We start from the raw sequence: 23,621 nt of genomic DNA, 5'->3' as shown, positions 1-23,621 counted from the left end.
GGCTTAGCTACCTACAAGGGCTCCAATTTCTGAGTCTGCATCACTATGAGGATCCATTAGGAAGTAGTCAGTTTAATCTTTAAAACAAGGGACCAGCACTCCTTACACGTTCCACTAGCCAAAGCTCTCTGGACGATTTTCAGCGCAGATCTGCCTTTCGTAAATATGATGCTCTATCGACAACTTGGAGTACCAAGGATTTTAGATTCAGTATAAAGCTAAATGATATATTCTTTTCCACTGGACTCCGAATTGCATAAACATCTTAAATCTACTTTTGGAAGAAGCACCAGGCCTCATTTTCATCACAGAAACTTTGCTCAGTGAATACAATGGCCCCCATCTCATGAAGTCATTAATCCTGAATATGGCATCATGAGCAGAAACCACAACAGGGGGCGTGGCAAAGATGGCGACCACAGCGGACGCTGGGTGAAGAGCTCTGTCACAGCCCTGGCAGAAGATCCTGAAAATAACAGTGGAGCAGCCGTCCACATGCTCAATTATTGCTACCTGCCTGCCAATTTCACTCAATCAATCATTCAATACATTTATAGAGCGCGCTACTCACCCGTAAGGGTCTCAAGGCGCTTAAGGGGGGGGCGGGGTGCTGCTACTGCTCGAAGAGCCATGTCTTGAGGTGTTTCCTGAAGGTGAGGTGGTCCTGGGTCAGTCGTAGGTGGGCGGGGAGGGAGTTCCACGTCTTGGCCGCCAGGTAGGAGAATGATCTTCCTCCGGTGGGCTCCGAGCTCGGGTGAGCCCCGTGGGAAGCCAGACTGCGTACCACGGGTGCGGGTGTCTGGGTCTGCCCGGCATGGCCGAGGCTTGAGAGCATTGAGGGGGGCGCCGCACCCGGAATGGAGATTCAAACTATGCTGTAGAGTGCTTCTGTCTGGGGACAAACTTGCCTTGCCTATGACAGATCAAGAGTAACGGCCAGGAACCGAGCTGCATGCTGGCTGAGCAGAGACCGGATGAAGTGGCGGTCCGGGTGATGGTGCCCCTGAGTCGACAGGCCGTCACTGCGGGAGGAGAACAAAACAGACCATTGTGGTGGTAAGGGGAGTCCTGCTGAGCCGCCAAGAGGAAGCTGCGAGAATGCAGGCGGGGCTGCTGCGGGCCTTGGGCCTGGACTGTGAAGTGAGGCAGCATGCCTGTGCTAGGTATAGGGACGCAGAGGCCTACACGCCCGAGGTCCCAGCGGAAAGAAGCAGTGGCCGGGGACAAGGAGTGTGGCAGTGGCCACAGGGCCTGGGAGAGCAGCTCGCAAGGCACTGCTATAAGACCCTACCTGTGAGAGTGTTCCTGATCCCACAATCGATTGTGAGGGGAACTCAGACTGACTTGTAAGAACGTATCCGAAATCCCTTCCCATGCGGTACCGAACACAACATAAGAAGGGATTTCTGATACGATCTTACAAGTCAATACTCTACCTATTCAATAAGTCTTACACATGGAATGAAAACACAGTGAGAAAACGGCACGATATACTCGTAGGACTGCCCTGTATGGACACTTGTTAATAATATTCAACATAAACTGCATGTAAAGCCCTGATGTAGTCTGCTCTGACTGAAACAGCTAGAGACGAAACACGTGTTGGCGTAGAGGCGTGTATATTAGGAATGAAATAAAAGAACAGTTGAAACCACAACCTCAACTTTGGATTTCTGGGGGAGGAGCTTGGCGGGCATCTGTGATGGCCGCGTGAGCACAGCGCTCTCCGGACCCCCGCCACTCCCGGCATGATATCCTGAACATATCCTGAATAATTACAAGGATTCTTGTAGAGGAACCGGGGCTGATCTTGATACTGTTTTTGGATTTCGATTTGGACCAGGGGCACCGAAGCTAAGTCGACTCGAACTTTCGGGCCCGCCCTGGTGGCGCGCCTGGGACTTGGTGAGGCTCTGTTGCCGTGTCTAAGTTGAACAACAGCGGCAGGGGGATTCGACTTGTGGGTCCCCCTCCTAACTTTCGGTTTCGATTTGACTCGGACTACGTTCTCCAGCGGAGGTGTCTGGCCGGTGTTGAGATCAGCGGCGCGAGGTCGCAGTTGCACCTTCTGTCTGCTTTGTGTCCTTTCAGGCCGCTTCGCACCTCGGTGTGCCCTCGTGACTGACTTTTGGCTTCGGCACCTTATCTTCCTGCGGCCATTTTCACCAGGCCGCGTGGGTCCCTCTGGGACGGATTCTCCACTATGACTGGCAGAGGGGACCAAGAGAGGCGAAAGACCAAGACGCCCCTTTGCGGGGGTCAGGTCCAGTCTAATATCATGGACCGGTACACTCAATCGAAGGGGTCCCCGGGAGCTGCCTTGCCTGGCCCGAGTGCTGTGGGGCACCCTTTGGAGGCTTCGGCGGAGCCGTCCCTGCAAGACATTATGGGCGCCATCTCTGGCATAAGAGAGACCATCGGCCAACAGTATGAGGCTCTGGCCCACAAGATCGATACTGTGGCTATTGACGTGAACTTGATCAGGGCCGACCTATCTAAAACTAATGAAAAGGTGAAATCGTTGGACCTCAAGTCATCTAGCCTCACGGCCGACGTCTCTGAAATACAGACGGAGATTGGCAACCTTAGAAAGGCAAATGATTTCATGACTCAGCGCTTGGAGGATTTTGAGAACAGAGCACGGCGCTGCAACGTGCGTGTGGTTGGTGTTCCGGAAAATCCTGACCCACATTCTGTTGATCTCCTGGTTGAGGACTTGATACAAAACTACCTTTCTCCATCTGGATTGAGCAAATTCTTTGCGGTGGAGCGTGCCCATCGCGTTCCGGGCGGCCAGGGCAAACCGGGCGCCCCGCCGAGGCCCATTGTTGCAAAACTTTTTCATTATAGGGACCGAGACGCTATCCTGCAGGCCTCGCGAGTTAAGGGCCCGGTGGCCTTCGAAAATGCCACGGTGAACTTTTATCCTGATTTCTCCCAGCTTGTGCAGAGACAGCGAATGGGCTTCCGTGGAGTCAAGAAGCGTCTTCGGGACTTGGGACTGCGCTATGCCATGCTTTTTCCTACCAGGCTGCGAGTTGAGTACCGTGAACGGACCCTCTTCTTTGATCGGCCTGATTCGGTGAATGACTGGTTGGACTCTTTGCCGGACCGGCCTACTTTGACTGAGCCCACCGAACACCCGGGTGGTGCCGAGGGTGGTGTAGAGAGTTGAACTTACTGTCTGCGCCCCTGTCTCCATGTAATGTGTTTCTTCCTGGGTTCTATACTTGAGTGCCTTTATTTTCTGTGTCTTCTCTTTCTCTTTATCTCTATCGGGGTGGCGGGTGGGACTGGGGCATTTTCCTCCTCCGGGGTCTTTTTGTAGAACGGGGGTTTTTGGGCGACAGGCACACTGCATGTTGGTGTGGCTTTTTTGCTTATTGCAGGGGTGCAGGGTGGGGGGTGTTTTCTTGGATGTTGGGGGGTGGATTGGTGGGGTGTTTGAGGTTCGTGTTTTGTTTTTTCAAGGCGATTCTATCTTGATAATGGAATTTTCAGTGTCATGCTCATTTGGGGAGGGTTCCTGCATCACTTTGTGGGATGGGGGGTAGCGGGTTGAAGTTTGTTTCATGGAATGTCAATGGTCTGGGGGATCGTATAAAGCGGGGGGTGGTGTTGCGATGCCTGCGACGTTTGTCTCCCGATGTTGTCTTTCTGCAGGAGACACATCTAGTGGGTAATACTTGTCATGCAATGAATAGGTGGGGCTATCGTCTTGTTGCGCATTCAGGATTCACTACGGGTTCCAGGGGGGTGGGCATCCTTCTTCGGACTTCCCTTCCCCTTGCTATAGATGATGTAATCCTCGATGATCGGGGGCGTTACGCCGTCCTCGTGGGACGATACGAGGGCCGCACCCTTTCCCTGTTCACCGTCTATGTGCCCCCCGGCCTACAGTCCTCTACCTTCTCCGATTTGGGCCGAGTGCTGTTGGGACTCCCTGATGGTGCTCTTTTCATGGCTGGTAATTTTAACACTGTTCTCTCCGGCCTGAATGATCGTTACCCCCCTAGGGATACTCCTTCGGCCCAATTGTGGCTGGGTGGCTTTCTGGATACTTTTGGTTTGGTGGACTGTTGGAGACTTATGCACCCCACTCAGCTGCAATACACTTTTCATTCTGGAGCCCATGGGAGTTTGTCTAGACTGGATTACTTCCTCATGCCAGCTGCACAATCGTCGGCTGTCCGGGAGATTAGACACCTTCCCCGGGGCATCTCGGACCATTCTCCGCTCTGGCTTAGTTTTGATGTGGGGGTGGAGGCGGCGGGCCGGGTGGCCCCTATCAACCCTTGGTACCTGACCTCCCCTGTGACCCGTGGTCTGTTGATTAAGTCCCTGGAAAACTACTTCCTAGATAACGAGGGGTCTGTCTCCTCTGCGGTGTCCCTTTGGGAGGCTTTTAAGACAGTGATTCGTGGGCAGGCCCTGTCTCTTATTGCTGAAACCAAAAAGGGGAGGAATCGGGAGGTGGTGGGTCTTGAAATGGAAATACTTGAGCTGGAAGCTGACTTGGAATCGAGTGTTACTCATGACAAGCTCCATGCCCTGGGTCTGAAACAATTTGCCTATAAGTCTCTGGTCACAGATGCGGCTAAAATGATGTTTCGAGAGCAACAGGGTTGTCTGTATGATGTTGGGGACAAAGCGGGTAAATTGCTTGCCTGGTTGGATAAGAAGGAGAGGGCGAACCGAGTCGTGCCTGTGATTCGGACTTTGAATGGTGTGAGTGTGACTGACCCAGTTAAAATAGTTGATTGCTTTGCTGATTATTTTCGTGCGGTTTACTCCCCAGTGTCGAAGCGGGATACAGACGACTCTCGCCTCTTGTTGCCCGACATAGCTTTGCCCTGCCTCTCTGACTTGGAGCGGGTCTCTATGGAGGCCCCGCTCTCTACGGACGAAATAGCGACTGCGATTCGCTCTCTCCGTTCGGGCAAGGCTTTGGGCCCGAACGGTTTGCCAATCGAATTATACAAACTGTGTCCTGATAAGATTGCGCCCTATCTTCGAACAATGTTTTCGGAGTCCCGTGAACGGGGTGCTCTTCCTTATGACCAACGCCTAGCTACGATTGTTGTAATTCCTAAGGACGGTAAGCCCCGGGATCTTTGTTCGTCGTATAGACCCATCTCTCTGTTAAATGTTGAGCCCAAGGTTCTTGCCAAGGTCTTGGCTACTCGCCTCCTAACGGTCATTAGTCACTTGGTTCATCCGGATCAGTCCGGTTTTATCCCGCACCGTAACACGGCTCTGAATCTGCGTCGCCTCCACGGAGCCATCGCGAGGGCGGGGCTTCTGACGGAGCCGGCCATTTTGGCTTCGTTGGACGCCTCGATGGCCTTTGATACGATAGAGTGGCCCTACCTTTGGGCGGCTCTTGAGAAGTTTGGTTTTGGCCCGGGGTTTATTGGATGGGTGAAGCTGCTGTACACCGACCCCCTGGCGCAGGTTGTGGTTAACGGCCGAGTTTCGGTTCCCTTTTCCCTTGGTAGGGGTACCAGACAGGGCTGCCCCTTGTCTCCACTGCTGTTTGCTCTCGCATTGGAACCGCTGGCTGCGTGGCTTCGCTGGGAGCCTTCTATCAAGGGTATACGTTGGTCCCCGGATCTTGAGGACCGTGTTTCGCTTTACGCGGACGACATTCTTCTTTATCTTACTTCCCCGCGTAAATCCTTAAATGTTTTATTTGATGTTCTCACCTCGTTTGGCAAAAATTCTGGTTTGGTTATTAACTGGGCTAAATCCTGTGTCTATGTTCTTTCGGGTGATTTGCCCCCATTGCCGAACAGAGTTCCTATCCAGATTGTTCAGTCCGGGTTCAAATATCTGGGGATTTTTATTACGCTGGATTCGTCGCTCCGGTTTGAACGTAATCTCCTTCCCCCACTTCTTAGACTGAGGCTGGATGTGGCCCGTTGGCGTAGATTACCGTTGTCGCCGCTGGGCAGGGCCGCCCTTTTCAAAATGATGTCCCTACCGCGATTCCTTTATGCACTCCAAAATTTTTATGATCTTATCCCTGCTACCTATTTCCGACAGGTTGAAAGTCTGCAAAGGCAACTGATTTGGGACGGGCGTCCACGTCTCGCCCTTGCGAAGCTCACCATCCCTTGGTATGACGGGGGCATAGCACTTCCTGATATCAGGAGATATTACTGGGCTACCCAACTGTCTGCCATCAACCATTCAATGTATTCCCCGGGTCGGAACCCGGCCTTTGACATGGATAGACTCCAGCTGCCGGGTGGGGACTTTAATAGAGCGCTTTATTCTAGGTCGGCTGGGCGCCATCTTACGGGCCCTACCAGGATCGCGGTTAGTGTATGGCCCGCTGCGAATGTAAGCCTGGGGTGGGACGACCGAGTGACGCTTGCTACTCCGCTCTTTGCATCTGAGCGTCTGGGATGTCTCTGGACGACGAAGGGGTTTGACCGCTGGGATACGATTGGTATTTGTAGAGTGGGTGATGTATGTGTGAATGGAGCGGTGAAGTCCTTCGAGACCCTTCGGAATGAATATGAACTGAGTGATAGGGAATTTTTTAGATATTTGCAGGTCCGTCATGCTCTCGCTTCTGTTCTGACTTCCGGTGCCGCTCTTCCCGAATCCTCCCCCCTCGAGGATCGTATCCTGGATGGCCATCTCCCCGATAGCACTATCTCCTTGATTTATAAGAAGCTGATTCACAATCGCGCCGACTTGCTTGGTCGACTCAGGGAGGCTTGGGTCGGCGACGGGCTGGAATTGGATGACGAAGATTGGCAGTCGGCGCTGTCTTCTCCAAAAGAGGTCGCCATTCCTGCCCGCCTCCGTCTAGTTCAGCTTAAGATCCTCCACCGGGTGTACGTCACTGGTCCTCGTTTGGTTGTGATGGGTTTTTCCCCGGATGGCCTGTGCAGGCGTGGGTGTGGGATGAGTGCTACGTTTCTTCATATTATCTGGGAGTGTCCGAGGGTGGCTGCCTACTGGACGGAGGTGCTTGCGGTGATGACTGATGTGACTGGAATTGCTTTGGCGCCGGAGGCCCGGAGATGCCTGTTGAATGTGTGGGAACCCACCGACTACTCGGTGGCCCAGACCAGATGGGCGACCCTGGGATATATGATTGCGAAGCGAGACATAGCGCAACTTTGGGGCTCACATAGGCCCCCCAGTGTCTCTGTGTGGGAAGACAACATGGACTGGTCTATGTTCCGCGAGAAGACTGTTTACACAGCCAGGGGCAGGCCTAGGGCATGGACGAAGATCTGGAGTCAGTGGAACGCCTATCGCGGTGATATTTGCGCTCCTCCCTTGGTTGAAACCCCTGATGTTATCCTGTCTCCCTAGGCCGACGTTCCTGAACTTTCGTATACTGTCCCTTGATTTGATTGACCTCCCCGCTGTCCCCCCCTGCCTTGCCTTATCCTGTTGATTGTGACTTTGGATTCCTGATCAGTGGGGTTCCCCTCCCCCTCCTGGGCTGACTCCGTTTATTATGCATTCGCCTTTTAGATGTTTGTTTGTTTTTGTGTGTATAAAATGGAAAATTGTCTTCTCCTGTTCTATAGTGTGGGCGACATCCTGTATCCGGTTTGTGCCCGCCCGCTGGAAAGGCTCTCATTGTTTTTATTACATTGTGCTTTGCTTTTAGCGGCCAGCCCGTGCGGTTGTAGGCCCATCTCTGTAAATTTGATTTTGTTGCTCAATAAAAGTTTTTAACCAAAAAAAAAAAAACTTTGGATTTCTGTGTACTTGGAGAATCCTTTTCTGATTTCTGGACTTGTCCAATTGAGAAAGAATGGATGACTTTTTCTCCTCCTGAAGCACCAGAAGATATATGAACATTGAACAAATAAGTTATATACTTCCTATTGTTGTTGAGTGCGCCTCCTAACCCAGTCATCGCTTCTATTGTTGGCTTGCGTGCAGAAACATGTTGATGAATTGATGTGTGAGTGTCATCCTCGGTTATCTTAAAAATTGTCTGAGGTTAACTTGAATATAGGTTGAATACTTACAATTAGCACATGTTTAATTGAATAGCATTGTTTGTTCGTGAGAGCAACATCAAGGGCACAAGATGAGGGTACACGCGGGTAGACTGGTCTACCCACTCTTTTCACACGGTGAACACCAACTACCCTGTCAAGAGGTTGGGCACCACAGACATATGCTAAACTTGTCCCGGTGTAATTTTCAGACACCGGGACACATTCAGCATGCCTGCTCCTTGTCTCCTTTCATTCTGAGTAGCACTGTGCAGGAGGGGAAGGGGCGCATCGGATTCAATCTTGGCCCCTAAAAAAGGTCAAGTTAAGGGCCAATCAGGCCTCCTTTTGTTGGAGTTTCCTGGCTGGGAGCTATCTGGAGCCTCACACGTAAATGTAATGGAGGGGAAACAAAGGCACACACCTTATCACTTCACCGGTACTTAAGAGAGGCATGCTTTTGACTTTATTTAGCCCCTTCATATAAGAGATATGCATGCACTGTAGGAATGTCAGATGTGTTGGTCTGTCCCACTATTTACACAAATAACAATGTATTAAAACTAGTTTGTTTATTCCTTTTATAGTGGTATAGCTCTACTCTTCCCAGTGCAGGGTGTCAAAGTACTTTGCATCACACGTACACATTATACATTGACAATAAATCATATGCGTAAATCATTGTGTAGGATATGTACATAACAGAATTAGGGTTACAAGGTGTAGGAGACATGTCCTTCATAGCTCATTGTGCAATATTAGAAGGATACAATTTATGAACTGCAACTAACAAAAGGATCTCTGTGTTAAAAGCAGTAACTCACTTACCCGTTTACATAAAATTAAAATCTGTCATCTGCATGTTAAATAATGTGCTTTGCTGGAGACATATTAACCCTCTATGCTACTTTGCTTCAAAACTGGGACTAAACAAGACACAGATCTATCCAGCAAAAATGTTAACCTTCAGAGTTATCTTACCATTATTACGGTTCTCTGAGATTTACTTGGCACACAAAGATCTCTGCAGAAGGTGCCTTAACCGCATAAGATATTTGAAAATGCAGACTTTGCAACCCATTAAGCACAACAGATTTACTGCCACTTTTCTCCTTGTCACCAGTGTCTTTGTGCCAGGGTTTTGGAGAAAGTATGTATAAGTTAAGGTCCAGATTTTGCGTCTAGCTCGCGTCACTTTTTTGGCACGACTGCAACGAAAAATCTAATTTGTTAAATATTGTAATGCATTCAAATGTACTATTGACAGACCTGCCAAACATGTGTGTGAGGTCTTAAGATCTGTAACTTCTTGTGATGTCACTTCCTGTGAGGTCATAGGTTGTGATGCCACTTCCCGTGATGCCACGTGCATTGTCACACGCCATGATATCACCACTGTGACGTCACACTCCAATATGTCACTTGCATACTGCCTAACTTGCATACATGCCAACATTTCAACTTCGATAAGAGGGAGAAATATGCGTGGGTGCAAAGACCTGAATAGCGCGTAACACGAAGCGGGTCAGGCGTAACACAAAATGGATCGCAGGAGTAACTGGGAGAGATGTTTTTTTACCATCTTCAAGAAATAACTTCTGTTTTATAGAAATAGGTCATACATACACCTGTAAGTAGAATGTAGCATGCTCTCTTCCAGGAAGAGAGTCATATGTATTAATTTCATCAATGCATGAAAAGTCTGCTGAAAGTACACTACCATCCATTACACAGGAGACAGGCACTGCAGAATGTGTGTGATCACACGTTATACAGAAGACATTCACTGCCAGAAGTGCATTACAACACATTATGCAGCAGGCAGACATTGCCAAAGGTGCACTACCACACATTATGCAGCAGACAGACATTGCCAAAAGTGCACTACTACCACACATTATGCAGCAGTCAGTAATGAGGGTAGCATCAGTTCTTTGCATTGGGTTGCTGAAGAGAACCACTACGTCTCCTGGATACTCGGCATTATCTGAGGGGCCCCAGACTGATCTTGTCGGTAGGGATCAACCCACGGACTCTTCTACAAGATGGTCGGAGCAGTACCAGTGTTGCGCTGAAACACCCCCAATAAAACCACCTATCCCAGCACAGTAGCATTTCTGTCGTTGATGCCCTTCCGAGCAGGTAGAGTACGCTAGCAGAAGGAAAAACAGTAAAGTCCCGAAGAACTGTTATTTTCTGTAATCAGGGCCAATGTCTGTAGTAACTTTTCTTTTACCGTGTTTTCCGTGATTGAAAGTTTCACCTGCATGCCCCAATGATTGTTTGAGAGGGAATGTTGCGACAGACTGCTTTGGGGCATGGGAAGGAAACAAATGTAGCTGCATCCTTTGTGCATAAGGAGCCCTATTTTTGTAAGGTACAAATGCGCCATTCCCAGTTTATCGCACAATCTGCATATTTAAGAAAAATCTACTCCTCGCTACTACTTTGTTTGTTTGTGCGCAGGTGTGTTCTTTTTGTGCGTTACCCAGGCTGGGGCAAAAAGCACCCACCTGAAGTGCTGTGACTCATCTCTCCGGTGTAATATTCGGAGGTGGTAGACTGGAAGAGCTACCAATGAGTCAACACAATGTTCACACGATCGTTCATTGACGTCAGAGTGACAACCACTGGTAAAATCCTACAAAAAACAGAAACAATACTAGGGCTGTGAACGTGCTACTTGTAATATTTTTTTGTTGGAAACATGGTATTTGTAATATTGTTTATGTTTTTTTTTATTTCTCTGTTATTATTTAGCTCACATCTTATAATGTATCATTGGCACTTTATGTTAATATAAAGGTTTTTGATTGGTTATCATTATTAGTTTAACTTTGAAAGATGTAAAAAAGAGTTACAATTGTCAGGTTTGTTAACGATGCACCCTCATTTGTGAAGGAGGCCGCAGCCTGCAAGGGGTTAACCAGAGCCGGTACACAGCGGCCTGCCCTCGCCTCCCGTGCAACATCGGAAAACACAGAAACCTCCGCCGTAGCCTTCACACACTTCTCAATTAACAACATGGAGCAGGGGACGCCGCCGAGCCTTTTAGGACTCGGAGGCTGCAGGAAAATACATTTGTTTCTGGAGTCCTGAACCCTGGGCCAGCCCAAGCTCACTTCTATACCAATAGCTTTTGGCCTGGCTCAGGCAAGAATATATTCACAACTACGGGATGTGGGGAGGAAAACAAATGTGGAGAGCCAACGTAACTTTGAGCTCTCCGTTTAGCTCAACTTTGAGTTATATTAAGCACCAGAAGCAGTTCATTGTGTAATCCCTGTGGTGGAATCGGGTTTCTGGATGCTTAAATCGGGAGGCGGGAGACTAGCCTTGAAATCGGTAGTCTCCCTCTTGAATCGGGAGGGTTGGCATGTCTGTAACTTGAATAGTGCCCCCACTTCTTTTAAGACGTGTAACCTGGCTATCTCGATTAACAACATTAAAGCATTTACTGAAGCATAGTCAAACTTGGATGCAGATTTTCAAACCGAACCCAAAAGCGGGCAAACAATGAAACTGAAACGTGGTCCTACCCAGGAGAGCCACCAGCATCACGAGAATAATGACGTGCTTGACATTCTTCCTCTTATAGAAGTAGAGCAGGACGCAGAAGAGGATTACTTCCAGGATCTGGAGAGACACAACCAGAGTACATGTTAGTTCTTCTATGCCGCATGCATCGAATGTTTTACTTGGCCTTTAAAAGAGCACGCATGCTCCGCCGCTCGCGCACTCTCATTACTCTTTAACAGATTGTTCCGCGAAAGCCTGCTTTATTATTCATGCGCCGTTCCAATGCAACACATCTTCCTGCAACAAATTGGGTTATCAAATAATTGCTCTCATAAATCTTGCAGGCCCCGGGTGAGTGGTGACGTGCAGTCACCCAGATCTCGGTTTCTGCTGCTGTTGTGTTTTTTTCAATTGTACATATTTACCTGCGCCTAGCGGCGCGTGCTCCCCCAGCACCACAGGTGCCGCCGGCTATTAAGGCGCCATTTTTAGACGGTCCTCCAGGGAAGGGATGCGGCCCTGCCCCCTCTCGGTCTTTTCAGGTGAACATTCCAAATGACTCCACTTACTGCGATGAGCGCCTGAAATGGCCGCCACTAGGCAGGTGTCTCTGAAGCACATTGCAAAGGCCTGTCAAGCACAGTTTCGCATGAGGCCACAGATTTATTTTATATCTCGCAATACCTGGCGGCAGCACAGCAACGAATTTCAAAAACATTTTTTGGTTTTGTTTTGTGAGGCTGGGCGGAAGGAATGAGAACACAGCCGTCATTAGGGCCAGCGAAAGCCCCAAGAGTATTTGTAAGTATTGGTAATGAATGAGAAAATTAAACATATATTACAGGGATCTTCCAGAAATCTCAAAACCGCATCTTATTATTTAAAGGTAAACACCGACCACGAAGAAAATTAATATGTTGTACCTTATGTTGACCTGTTTCCTAAGATTTTATTTGATTTTCCTCTTTGAAAAAGGCACTTTATTTCAATTTTTGCTGTCACTATGTAAGTACAATATTTACAGGACCTGATTGTGTCGCTGACATCACTATAGCAGACTTGTTATTTTTGCATTGTTATTCGCTCACTGCAAGGAGATGGCAGGGGTCTAAACTGCGATGGCTCCTGCAAAAGCAGGCCCACAAAAAGATCACAATAGTTTAAACACTGAAAGACTTCAAACCATCAAGAAAACGAAAACGTATATCTTATCCAAAGTTCATAATAAAGTGACATTTATGGAAACTGGTCACCATAACACACTGTGAAAAATACAACTTGTCTGCGTAGGAATAATATGGGACCCAGAAATGGAGGAAGAAAAGTCCTTGGATGGCATGAAGAGATGTGCAATATTTTACTTACTTGACTTTTTCTAGCATGGCCAGTGCTATTTTCTCACTGAACTCGGCTATCTCAAAGTTTATTGAGGGTGCACCAAGAGGTGGTTCCAAAGCACACATTAATACTCAGTACACTATTCTGCATGTAGAAAACATCTCAACCAACAGTATCCAAGCATTAAGGAACCGCACTTCTACCCTCACACCCCAAACGTGAGGTGTTCTCTACACTGACAGACATCATAATCATAGCTTCCATTTCTAGCATGACCAAATTCGACACTCTTCCGAATGAAACATTAGTGGAAATTGGTTGGGGACGGTGGTGATGGGTAGTGGGAGGAAAGAGGGTACAGTTTCTTTTTTTTTAAAAAAAGACTTACCTGCGAACGACGTCACGGCCTCTCCTCCGTCCTCTTCTGGAATGGAAGCTCCCAGTCTGTCCCAGCCAATAATAATGCTGCCTTACAGTAGTGTTATGACTGGTCTGAGTGCCGTGGTTTGGTGCTTAGAGAGGGACTGGAAAGCCGGGCATGTTCTCCACCGAGGAGGCTGTACAATACAGCCTGTAAAGAACATGCACAGTGCGCATGACAGTTTGGCTGTCCCAAGACGGCCGGCCAAACCGTCATGCACACTTATGGTGCAGCCACCACTCCTCCCTCTGCTGGCATCACTCAGCCTAGCCCCACCCGTCCTAACATGAACCTTATATGCAGATTACAAACAAAATGATAATAACCTTCCGTTATTATCATTTTATTTTTACTTTGCTCTGCTCTTAGAGCATTGGGGCAGTGCTCCTCTGCCTGAGTGAGGGGCCGCCCCTGTGAAACATCTCCTTCAAAGGCACCACATTCTAGAGAGATGGCTATCTATCCATCCACAATAAAGACGTATCGGGCATTATTCGGAAATTCTAACTGGCAGGGCACAACCTGGATAATTCCCCTACAAAGTTCATTGAGGGCATCATTTGCGGCTCTGGCTTGATAAATGGTTCCATCGCCCAAGGCACGTTCCCAGATGGAAAAATAATCACAATCCTTAACAAGCTGAATCTCAGTCCAGATCTGCTCTCCCACTTTTACCCAGTTTTTAAATTTAGTCGGTTAGGGAAAGCTATGGAGAGGTGTGGAGCCAATCAACTACATAACTTCATCATGAAAGATATTCTTGTGACAGATCATCACACAGGCTGCTCCCCAGCTGTCAGTCTCAAAACAGCCAATCTGAAGATTTGAGCTGATATGCATCAACCCTGCATAGAGGAGACCCGTGTCTTCTTGTTCTCCTAGACCTGTGGACCGCTTCACCTACGGTCAGCCGCTGTGGATGTATGACGTTACAACGCATACATTTACATTGCGGTACATCACATCGCGGTTTTTACAATGCAAGTCGTTACAACGACTTGCGTTGGAGGGCGCTGGATTTAGGAGTAGTATAATTTACTATTCCAACTCCAGTCTACGTACCATAGGGAAGGTGTTGGATAGTACATTTTACTATTCCTTGTCCAAGAGCGCCATCCAGCGCAAGTCATTCTAACGACTTGCGTTGTGTGAAACCGCGATGTAATAGCATCGCAATGTAATCCCCACATTGTAAACAATGTTTCCTGCCACTGCTGGTTACAGCACACTCAGGAGCTCTGCATCGACCTTGGCGGTCCAGTCGGAAACTGTTTGAACAACAGGCTCCATTTCAGGAAAGGCCAAATGTTTTTGGTGCATCTATGGGTATTTTATTCAATTTGTACATAGTGCTTGGAGTCCTTGAGAACACATGCATGTCCTTTCACTAATATGCCCAAGACAAGCAATTAGGAGTACAAACATGGATGGAAGAATGCTTAAATTAATCTCGGCCACTGGTAATTACTCGGGCCACACTAGGCATTGCATAGTTGCCCTTCAAGACACCTCAGACAGAAACCAGCCATTATGCAAATCCACCTTGGTCCAATACGAACCGTCCAAGCTGAACGGCCAGGCCAATGCCCACCTAAACAGGAACACACGCAACCCCAGGCAGGTTTCGCCTAGACAGACTTAGTGAGATGAATGCTCTTGTCTTTTTCAAACCATGCTTTGAGTAATCCAACATTCCACAGCACCGATCCATGATGGAATAACTTTCTATGCACAATGATAGTGTAAGAAAACACATCAGGAGAAGGACACAACAGAGACAATCAGACAAACACTACCTCTTCATAGCCTCATCATGAAAAGAACAACGGATACGACAGACACAACTCTGGGGCTTCAATGAAACTAGGACAAAGAGGTGCATTTTGCCCACATAAGGCTATACTACTTTCTGTTTTTCTGTCCCTTAGTTTAAAGGATCTATCTCTCTTCTTCTTATATAGGGCAGAGCTCTACCTGGATGTTGAGTTTTTATCACTATCAGCTATTCTCATTGCATTACGTATGTAGATGTGGGTGCACGTATCTGAAGGCATAAATAACTGCCTATAGGATAAAACATTTACTGCTCAAGGCTTGTAGCGGGAGTGTATTCTGGCACCCCCTGCTGTTTACTCTTTATACTGCAGATATCTGAACCATGTCATGACATCTGCTTCTCCTTTAACTCCATATCTGGGAGGATACTATTGTTAGCGTACACTATGTTAGGGCTAAAACGCCTCCTTGATAAACAAGATGTATTAAAGAAGGAGAATAATGTAGGTGTTAATCCCTCAAAATCTAAGGTGATGCTCTTTGAAAGTCCAGAAATGATAACAAATTAAGTGAAGAATGGCAGACCAGGTCATTTATTCCCATACAGAATACAATTACATAGTAATAGCTTCATTTTACACACGTGATTGGAATCCCTCAAGTGGCATGCTTAAAACTAAAGTACTGAGCGCCTCATTTGCCTCACTGAAACTGTATATAACTGTGAGTGGTCTAAGCACCATCCCAACAATGAAGGTTGAAAACACTGAATTGCTGCCACTGATTTTTATAACGCTATTCTTCCCAAGGGAAAAATGCGTAGGCATTGAACTCTTTGGGCCTGATGTAACTTACATTTTTGAGTGCGTGTAGCACTTTTTTGCTTATTCAAAAAACCCAAGTGTAAGTTGTACAAAAAAACATTTGCAAGTCAAGCACCACATAGCACCACTGGTACTGCCATACTCTTATTTATTAAATATTTGAATACAATTTATGTAATTTAAAAATGAATGTACCAATATTTTGTGTTAAAATATTACTAAGTTAATTTTAATTACTTCTATACACACTTTTATGAATTAATGTTAAAGGTCGGGGGATCTTTGCATGTAAAAAGTATAGAGATAAATAAAACAGTTTAACTGGAAAATAAAATGTAAAAATATGTTCATGTTAAATATAAATTTAAATTCATTTGACATATTTATTTTATTTATAGAACAAAAAATATGCTGTCGTAATATTATTCTAATTTTGGAGTAAAACTTTAATAAATGGAAATGCAGTTCAAAATACTAGCGAAACATAGCATATTAAACCAACATTACCACACAACTTACCAGATACACAAGACATTCCCAGCTAACAAGGTATGTTTGAACTGTTACTGCTGTGAACTCTTGAGGGGCAGTGGGAGAGAAAGTCACCAAAAGATAGGCTCCTGTGATTGCCAATGTGCCACCTAGAAATGCAAATTTTTTTTTAGAATGTATTCCCTTTAAATCTCGTCTGTTACCGTATCTCTAAAAGTCGCAGTCCTGCAGTGTTCACTTTGGAAAAGTCAATGGTAATGAATCTGAACTGTGAGTGGAATTAAGATAAGTAAGGTGTGGTCTAGATAAAACATTTCTTCATAAATTCAATGTGCATTTACAATCCTAAACAGCAGTACTTAACCTTTTGACTTCTAGGAAGTGCTTCATTTGAGCCAGTGGATTCTGGTGGATGGCACTGGCATTTAATTGTCAGCGCTTGTGATAGTCTACCACAAGGTGGTGCTGTCTGGCTAATTTAGAGTTGACCTAAACAACAGTCAATTATTAATTAAGTATACATTAAAAATGACTTACCTGTAGCCTGGCTTCGGGGGCCTAAAATAGTCCTAACTGTCACACTTGTAGGTGTCTGATGGATAGTAGTTGTATTGTTACTATCATCCGCAGCATAACAGGGGCATTTTGTGGTGCAAGCAGCAGTGGCTCCTGATGAGATCCCTTGCACTTTTTTTTTTTTTTTTTTTTACAAAATAAGCACTGTTCTGGAGACCCCCACTAAATTAGTATGGAAGCCAGGCATTCCCACCTAAGACATTTCTAAATTTTCAACCTCAAAACATAACACAAGGATACAGAAACAACTACACATCAAACAAGAACACAGATTGTGAAATATTTCATATAATTTATTTTAAAAAATGCAAAAAAGGAAACTTGGATTTTAATGAGAAGGTTGGAGCGTTTCAAAATGTAGTTTTATTTCTAAAGAATTAAACGTTATACTAAATTCTAGCATATTGGTTTCTCTTTTTTGTTCCTAATGTATGCTCTCTTTTTGTCAGTGAAACCCAGTGCTTCTTCTGCTGATACTAACAGTGATAAATATTAGATTCTGTTTGCTGTACTTGCGCTGCTCCCATAAATCAAGATAAGGATACTAACTTAATTATTAGTTTCCAGTTTCAAATTCCTATACATTACAGAGCGTTTTGAAACTTTAAATTTGGCTTTTTTACAGAAACGCACTTTATTAAGCTGTTGATTTAATTTTCAAAGCAGCCACAGACCACCTGAGTAGCCATCTGGGCATAGTTTTATGATAAAAAAATAAGTCCCACAATGAGGACTTTATAGAGATGTTATTGCTCTGCAGGCAGAAATGCCATATTGGGAGCACTGTGAGCAGAAGGGTTTTGGCCCTATCAGGATCAGGTGTACAGGCTCAGTGCAGAAACGAGTGCCTGCTTTATTGTGTCGCAAGAGTCTAAAGTCCATGCATTAACTAACCCGGAGAAATTCTGAGATGTATGTCTGAATTTGGACAGAACGAAAGGGTGAGCAGAGACTACCGCTCTCTGGCTCTGACTCGTTATGTTTAAGGTTCTGGCAAAGAAAGTCAAATGTATGAACTTTAGAAGCCTCAGATGCAAAAAAAAAAAAACGGAAACTCGGTTTGTGCTTAGAGAGCGCAGCTTATTATTATAATGCTCATGAACAGAGCTCACTCACTCACAATCCCAGCAAGTGTTCACCTCAAGAGAAGTAGTGCTGGGTCAGTCCTGGCTTCTGTTGAGGTCACCAACTTAAGTATTCATCGGTCTTGTTTAAATAGCCTTACGCAGCAGTGAGTCACTTCATGAAAAGTCCTGGCCCAAGACCCGGGAGTTTAGATTCTACACCTGAATCTGGCAAGACCAATGACCAATGATTAAGCCTAACTAAAGGTACTTATAAAAATATGTGCTTTATTTCACATAGCTGTCTCCTAATAGGTTGGGACAGGACAACATCCAAGAAATGGTACAGTAATCTAAATGTAACGGTTCAGGTACCACTGCTGACCGAATTTACTGCCTGTGATGGGTTAAATGTTGATTCTGTGGCTGAAACAAACCAAGAATATGGATTATTCTTCAAAAGGGAATTTGCATTCAGAGATAGATGGTCTGGCCTGAGGTACGTGTAGCACGGCCCCAATCATAGCCGTCCAGTAGTGGTTGCAAAGGATACCCCTGGCTAGACCTTTGGAACCCCTGGCCAAGCCCCTGCGCTCCCTGACCTGAGAGGCCATATAAGCATCAGCAGCGGGGTGTTTACAACGCTACTAGAGCGCAGGCGTCTCTGTGTTCTCCTCCTAGTCCTTCCCGTTGACCTCCAGCAGCATATAAGAAGATGCTATTGGGTTAAGTGCATGGCAAGGGGTCAGCTCATTGATATGTTTGGGGTTCAAAGGTGAGAGTGATCACTACTGCAACCCCTGGTATTTTGCTGAAATGTTGTCAACGTTTCTGCAGAACATTAACCGTCCCTCTCTTTAGTTAAGATTTCTAAGTGAAGACAGATACGGGGGTACATCCCATTATCCCATTACAATAACTTCCCATTGGCCTAAATCACCACTGGGCAAAGTGGTGATTCAGGCTTTGCAGGTCAATGTCTGGAACTACAGAGGAAAGCAGAAGGATCCTTGTGCCTTTCTCGGTCCATCTGAACATGGCCAATGACATGGAGGCTGCCCGGAAGTATGCAAACCATCCATGTCCTGTGGCCATCTTGAAGTGCTGTGGAAGAGAACCCTGACTCTATGACAGATGCATTCCTTCAAGGTAGAAGGTGTGAGATTCACTCATATCCCCAGTCATTCCCAGTAAACAGACATTTAGATTCAAAAGGGAAACAACCTTTACAACGCAACCTTTACAACGCACCTCCATTACAACGCAACTTTTACAACGCAACATCAAATACAACGCAACCATTACAACGCATGACACTACAACGCACACCACTACAACGCATGTCATTACAACGCAGTCATTACAACGCATACCATTACAACGTATAACATTACCATCCAACACTTACCCTACTGTTGCACCCCCTGGAGTTAGAATAGTAATTTTTACCCCTAAACTATCCAACACTTACCCTACTGTTGCATCCCCTGGAGTTAGAATAGTAATTTGTACCCCTACACTATCCAATACTTACCAAACATGCAATGTAATGTTATGCGTTGTGATGGTATGCGTTGTAAAGGTATTATGCGTTGTAATGGAATGCGTTGTAAATGTAGTTTTTAAAATTTCGTTGTAATGGCATGCGTTGTAATGGAGTGCGTTATAATGGATGTTGCGTTGTAAAAAATGCGTTGTAAAGGTATGCGTTGTATAAGTCTGCGTTGTAACATCATACATCCGATTCAAAAGGCAGTGATGGTTGCTCAAAATAGGAATTTTCAGGAATTACTTTAGCACACTCAGGCATCTTACCGCGCTAGGCTGCACAACTCATATGCATACATTAAAATCCTCATGTTTAACTACGTTTATTAATAACTGTAATCTCTTTTCATATGATGCCATCTTGGTCGGATACTACATCTTCATAGTCACTGCTCTGGATCCAATTTCATGTAGTTTCTTTGATATATCCGTCGGTTCAAAATCCATGTGATATAATTCTCAGCGATGCAACCTATATGGTAATTTGTGGTTTTAAAAACTGAAATATTCTACTTTTTTGCTCGAAGAATGTTAGTAAATATGCAAGGATGCCTAGTGAAAACATTATGAATAGTGCAGTCTTCAAAGTAAGAGCGATCCATGCTTTTCCGAATTATGGGCCAGTTTCACAAAACTCCAGACACACAAAAGTAAGGAGAAGTTTGCGTCTCTCAAAAATATGAATGCAGTTTCTGGATGCATTTGTCCAGTGTCCAGTTTCTGGATGCATTTGTCCAATGTCTCGTTTCCTGATGCCTATGTCCAAAGTCACAAACTGGATCAGCTTGTCAAGGGAGGTTCAGGCTTCCAGTTCAAGTGCTGTGCAGACGGTCCACTATTCAGACTGAAGTTGAGGCCATGTGCCCACTGCTCTAGCATGCTTTCTCTCCCATGAGTCTTCTAGGTAGGGGAATGGAGGCATGGATGACGTTAGTAGGCCCTCCATTTAGCTTAACGTAACTTAATCAAGCGCTTTGTGAATTTGACCAATGTATGCAAAAGTCGGCCTGAATCACAAACTCATTTGTTTGTTTATATCGAACACACATGCGCAAATGACAAGTGTAAATTCACTTATGAAGTTCACGTATTACGAATGTGCACTTGTAAAGGCATTTACTGAAGCATAATATTGGCCCAATATGGAGTAATATTGTGCATAAATACCTTTTCTCCTAGGGATGAGCCGTGCACAAAACCTGGGGGATGATACCGTAACAAGTTTACAACAAACACTCATTTGTAGGTATTCACCATTATTTTCTCTATCTTTCCCACCCAGTAATCAGTCAGAGCTTTACTCCTGTCAACTGCAGAGATAAATCCCATTCCAAGCTGAGAACACTCAGAGGACACCCTCGAAATTAGTGGGAGTGCGGAGGAAGGGGGATCTCCTTGGGAAAAAGTTATTTTCTCTGTGGAGAAACAAAATAAAAATGGACGTTCAATAATACAAAGACAATCTCCTTTTCGTTAAAGGTTCACAATGTACTATTAGACAAGTGAAACTTCTTTTCTTGGACATAACTGTGAATTCATAAAGGGTTTCCAGAAGTTCTTCTGGAAACCTAGAGCTTTTGGAAATTTTCAAGAGTGCTCTTGGAAACCATTTTTAATTCTAAAAATGTGTAAATCTGCATCCAAACGCAGTAGGGCTGCTATGGGGCAGTAGTTGTGGGATCAGGAAGGTTGGGGAAAAAAAAGACAAGAAAATGTTACTTACCTGCTGGCCGCTGCCTCTCCTCCATCCTCTTCGGTTGACGCAAGAAGGCTCCCAGACTCCCCTAAGCCAATCACGACGCTGCTGTCTTCAGCTTGAGAGCAACATTGTGATTAGTCTGAGCAGCCTGGATCGGCGCTCTTACATGTAGTGGAAGCCTTTCAAGTTCTCCACCCGGCTGTGCAATAGAGTGCATGCCAAGACGGCCAGCCAAACTTTCATGCGCACTAAGAAAGTGACCACCACTCTGCCCCTTACTCTGTGGGCAGCCCACCCCGCACATACAGAAAGATGATAGTAACATGGTGTTATTATCATGTTATTTCACCTGTGGGGAGACAGTCCTCCGCATTAGCGGAGGAACCGCCACTGTTCAAATGGGAGTAAGGTTGCAGATGCTGATGCATTTTTTTGTAACTCATTGTAATTAATACAAGGCTTTTGTACTTCGTGAATTTAACCTATACGCAAAATGCATTTTACTGTACAGCACACGTGCAAAGTGGAGTTTCTTTACAGAATATTGCTTTTTTTTTTTTACATTTACTTCTTTACAGAATGCAATGCTTAGATTATGCCTTTTGGTTTGGAGCTTTAGTCTTATTAAACCCACAAAAATGTCATTAAATTAACAGTTTTAACACCTTTTGCTAATTCTCTAAATTCTGACTGAAATTCGTAGCAGAGAATAATAACAATTGCGCAGCAGCTCTAGCTTTGTGGTAAGGAAAAAGTAGATAGACCCTTGTTGATAAACTGCACACAATTCTCACATTTTATAATCTGAAATGGTATGTTATGTATATTTGCAAACGTGCACTATCACCTGTGAACGTATCCTGTTGCTGAGTAGGTGTGTGTGACTAGTGCTGCCTAGGATAGGTTGCTTAATCGAAAAGCCAGATCTTCGGATTCTTGCATTACTCAAGAAGAGAGGAGGATCTGATGTGGAGTGGGAAATTTCAATTTGCGCTGGATTCGAAATTAGTCGGCCGTCTCAGAATGAGGGCCAAAGAAGGCAGATGAGACACAAATAGGGCAAAGTTCTATAAGTTAGTGAAAAGGATTGATATCCAGGCTTCCAGGTTTGTGTCACAAAGGTAACACAAACACAGCGCAGATTTGTAGAGGAATTTACATTCAACTGAAAATTATGATTTACATTTGGAAAGTTACCTAAAGTAAAATTTTGCACCACTTTGTGATACTCTGCATCAAGGGGGTGTACAACGGATGTGACATGGGCATTCCCATGGGTTTTGATCAGTCGCTGCCGGCATAGCTCGCGGTTGGGAGGGGGGCGGGCACGGGGGTCAAATGAAGGGGGGGCCGCATGGGGAGGGAGTCACGAAGGGAGGGAGTCGCATGGGGAGGGGAGTCACGTGGGGAGGAGGTTACATGGGGAGGAGGATGACGTGGGGGAGGTTGCGCGGGAGAGGTTTGCTTAAAAAAAGTGCCACTTACCTTGAGGCCGGGTTCCCCGTCTTCTCGCCTCCTGCTCTCCTATCTCCGAAAGAAACAGGAAGCAGGCAGCCAGGCTCCCTCCCCTAAGCCAATCACAACGCTGCAAGCAGTGTTGTGATTGGTGGGGACGGTGCCCAGCCAGGGACTTATGGGGCGGGCATGTTCTCCATGCAGGTTGAGAAGGGCAGAGGGCGCATGACTGGTTTGGGCGGCCTGAGAGGGTTGGCCAAACAGTCATTGCGCACTCAGGAGTGGGCACACCACTCCACCCCTGCCCTGCTCAAAGAGAAGAGCAGCCCTGCCCACCCGCCCACAATGCAAACATAAAATGGTAATAACTAAAAGCTATTACCATTTTATGTTTCTGCTTCTCACACTGCGAGAAAGCAGCGGGGCGACGCCCCTCCGCCATAACGGAGGAGCCGCCCCTGGTTTTGATGCAATTTCTGACCTACAAACTTTTGTAGACAGGAATTTATACCAAAAAATGACCCCGCCCCCCTTGAGGCATGCATAACAGAGCAACTTTTAAATGTCTCCACGGTTTTCCAGCTTGCCATTTGTGCTGCACTGCACGGCAGACATACTAAATGGGAAACGTATTAAAGCAATGCTTTTGTATGCACAGAACCTAAGGTTGATAGAACACACACCCAGCACTGCGGAGCAAGTGTTGGTGCATGCGGTGTAAAATGCGCCAGCGCTAAGGATCTGCCCCACTGTGTTTAAGAACAGGCTTCACGGAACTCCATCATCTTCTCTAAGACCACAAGACCTCAGTCTGAATACAAATTCAAAAATAATCTCATTCTTATGCAAATTTTCGCTGGTGCTTTATCAGATTTAAAATGCTTCACATCTCATAAAAATGGGTATAATTAAATTCATTAATCGAATGTCATT

General features: G+C 45.8%; 1 protein-coding gene across 1 annotated transcript in view; it reads right to left on the bottom strand.

Moving 5' to 3' along the window:
• NIPAL2 (NIPA like domain containing 2) overlaps window positions 1–23,621 on the bottom strand; it is a 661,359-nt gene that overhangs the window by 248,951 nt on the left and 388,787 nt on the right. Inside the window, exons 5-6 of the mRNA XM_078686977.1 lie at window positions 16,374–16,495; window positions 11,516–11,612 (exon numbers count right to left, since the gene is read on the bottom strand). Of these exons, the coding sequence (XP_078543103.1) occupies window positions 11,516–11,612; window positions 16,374–16,495 (219 nt within the window). The remainder of the gene's footprint in view (window positions 1–11,515; window positions 11,613–16,373; window positions 16,496–23,621) is intronic.

This window comes from Lissotriton helveticus, chromosome 4_1, assembly GCF_964261635.1.
Source record: "Lissotriton helveticus chromosome 4_1, aLisHel1.1, whole genome shotgun sequence".
NCBI classification, from domain to species: domain Eukaryota; kingdom Metazoa; phylum Chordata; class Amphibia; order Caudata; family Salamandridae; genus Lissotriton; species Lissotriton helveticus.
The sequence above is the reverse complement of the archived record's forward strand: the minus strand, read 5'-3'. Positions and strand labels throughout refer to the sequence as shown.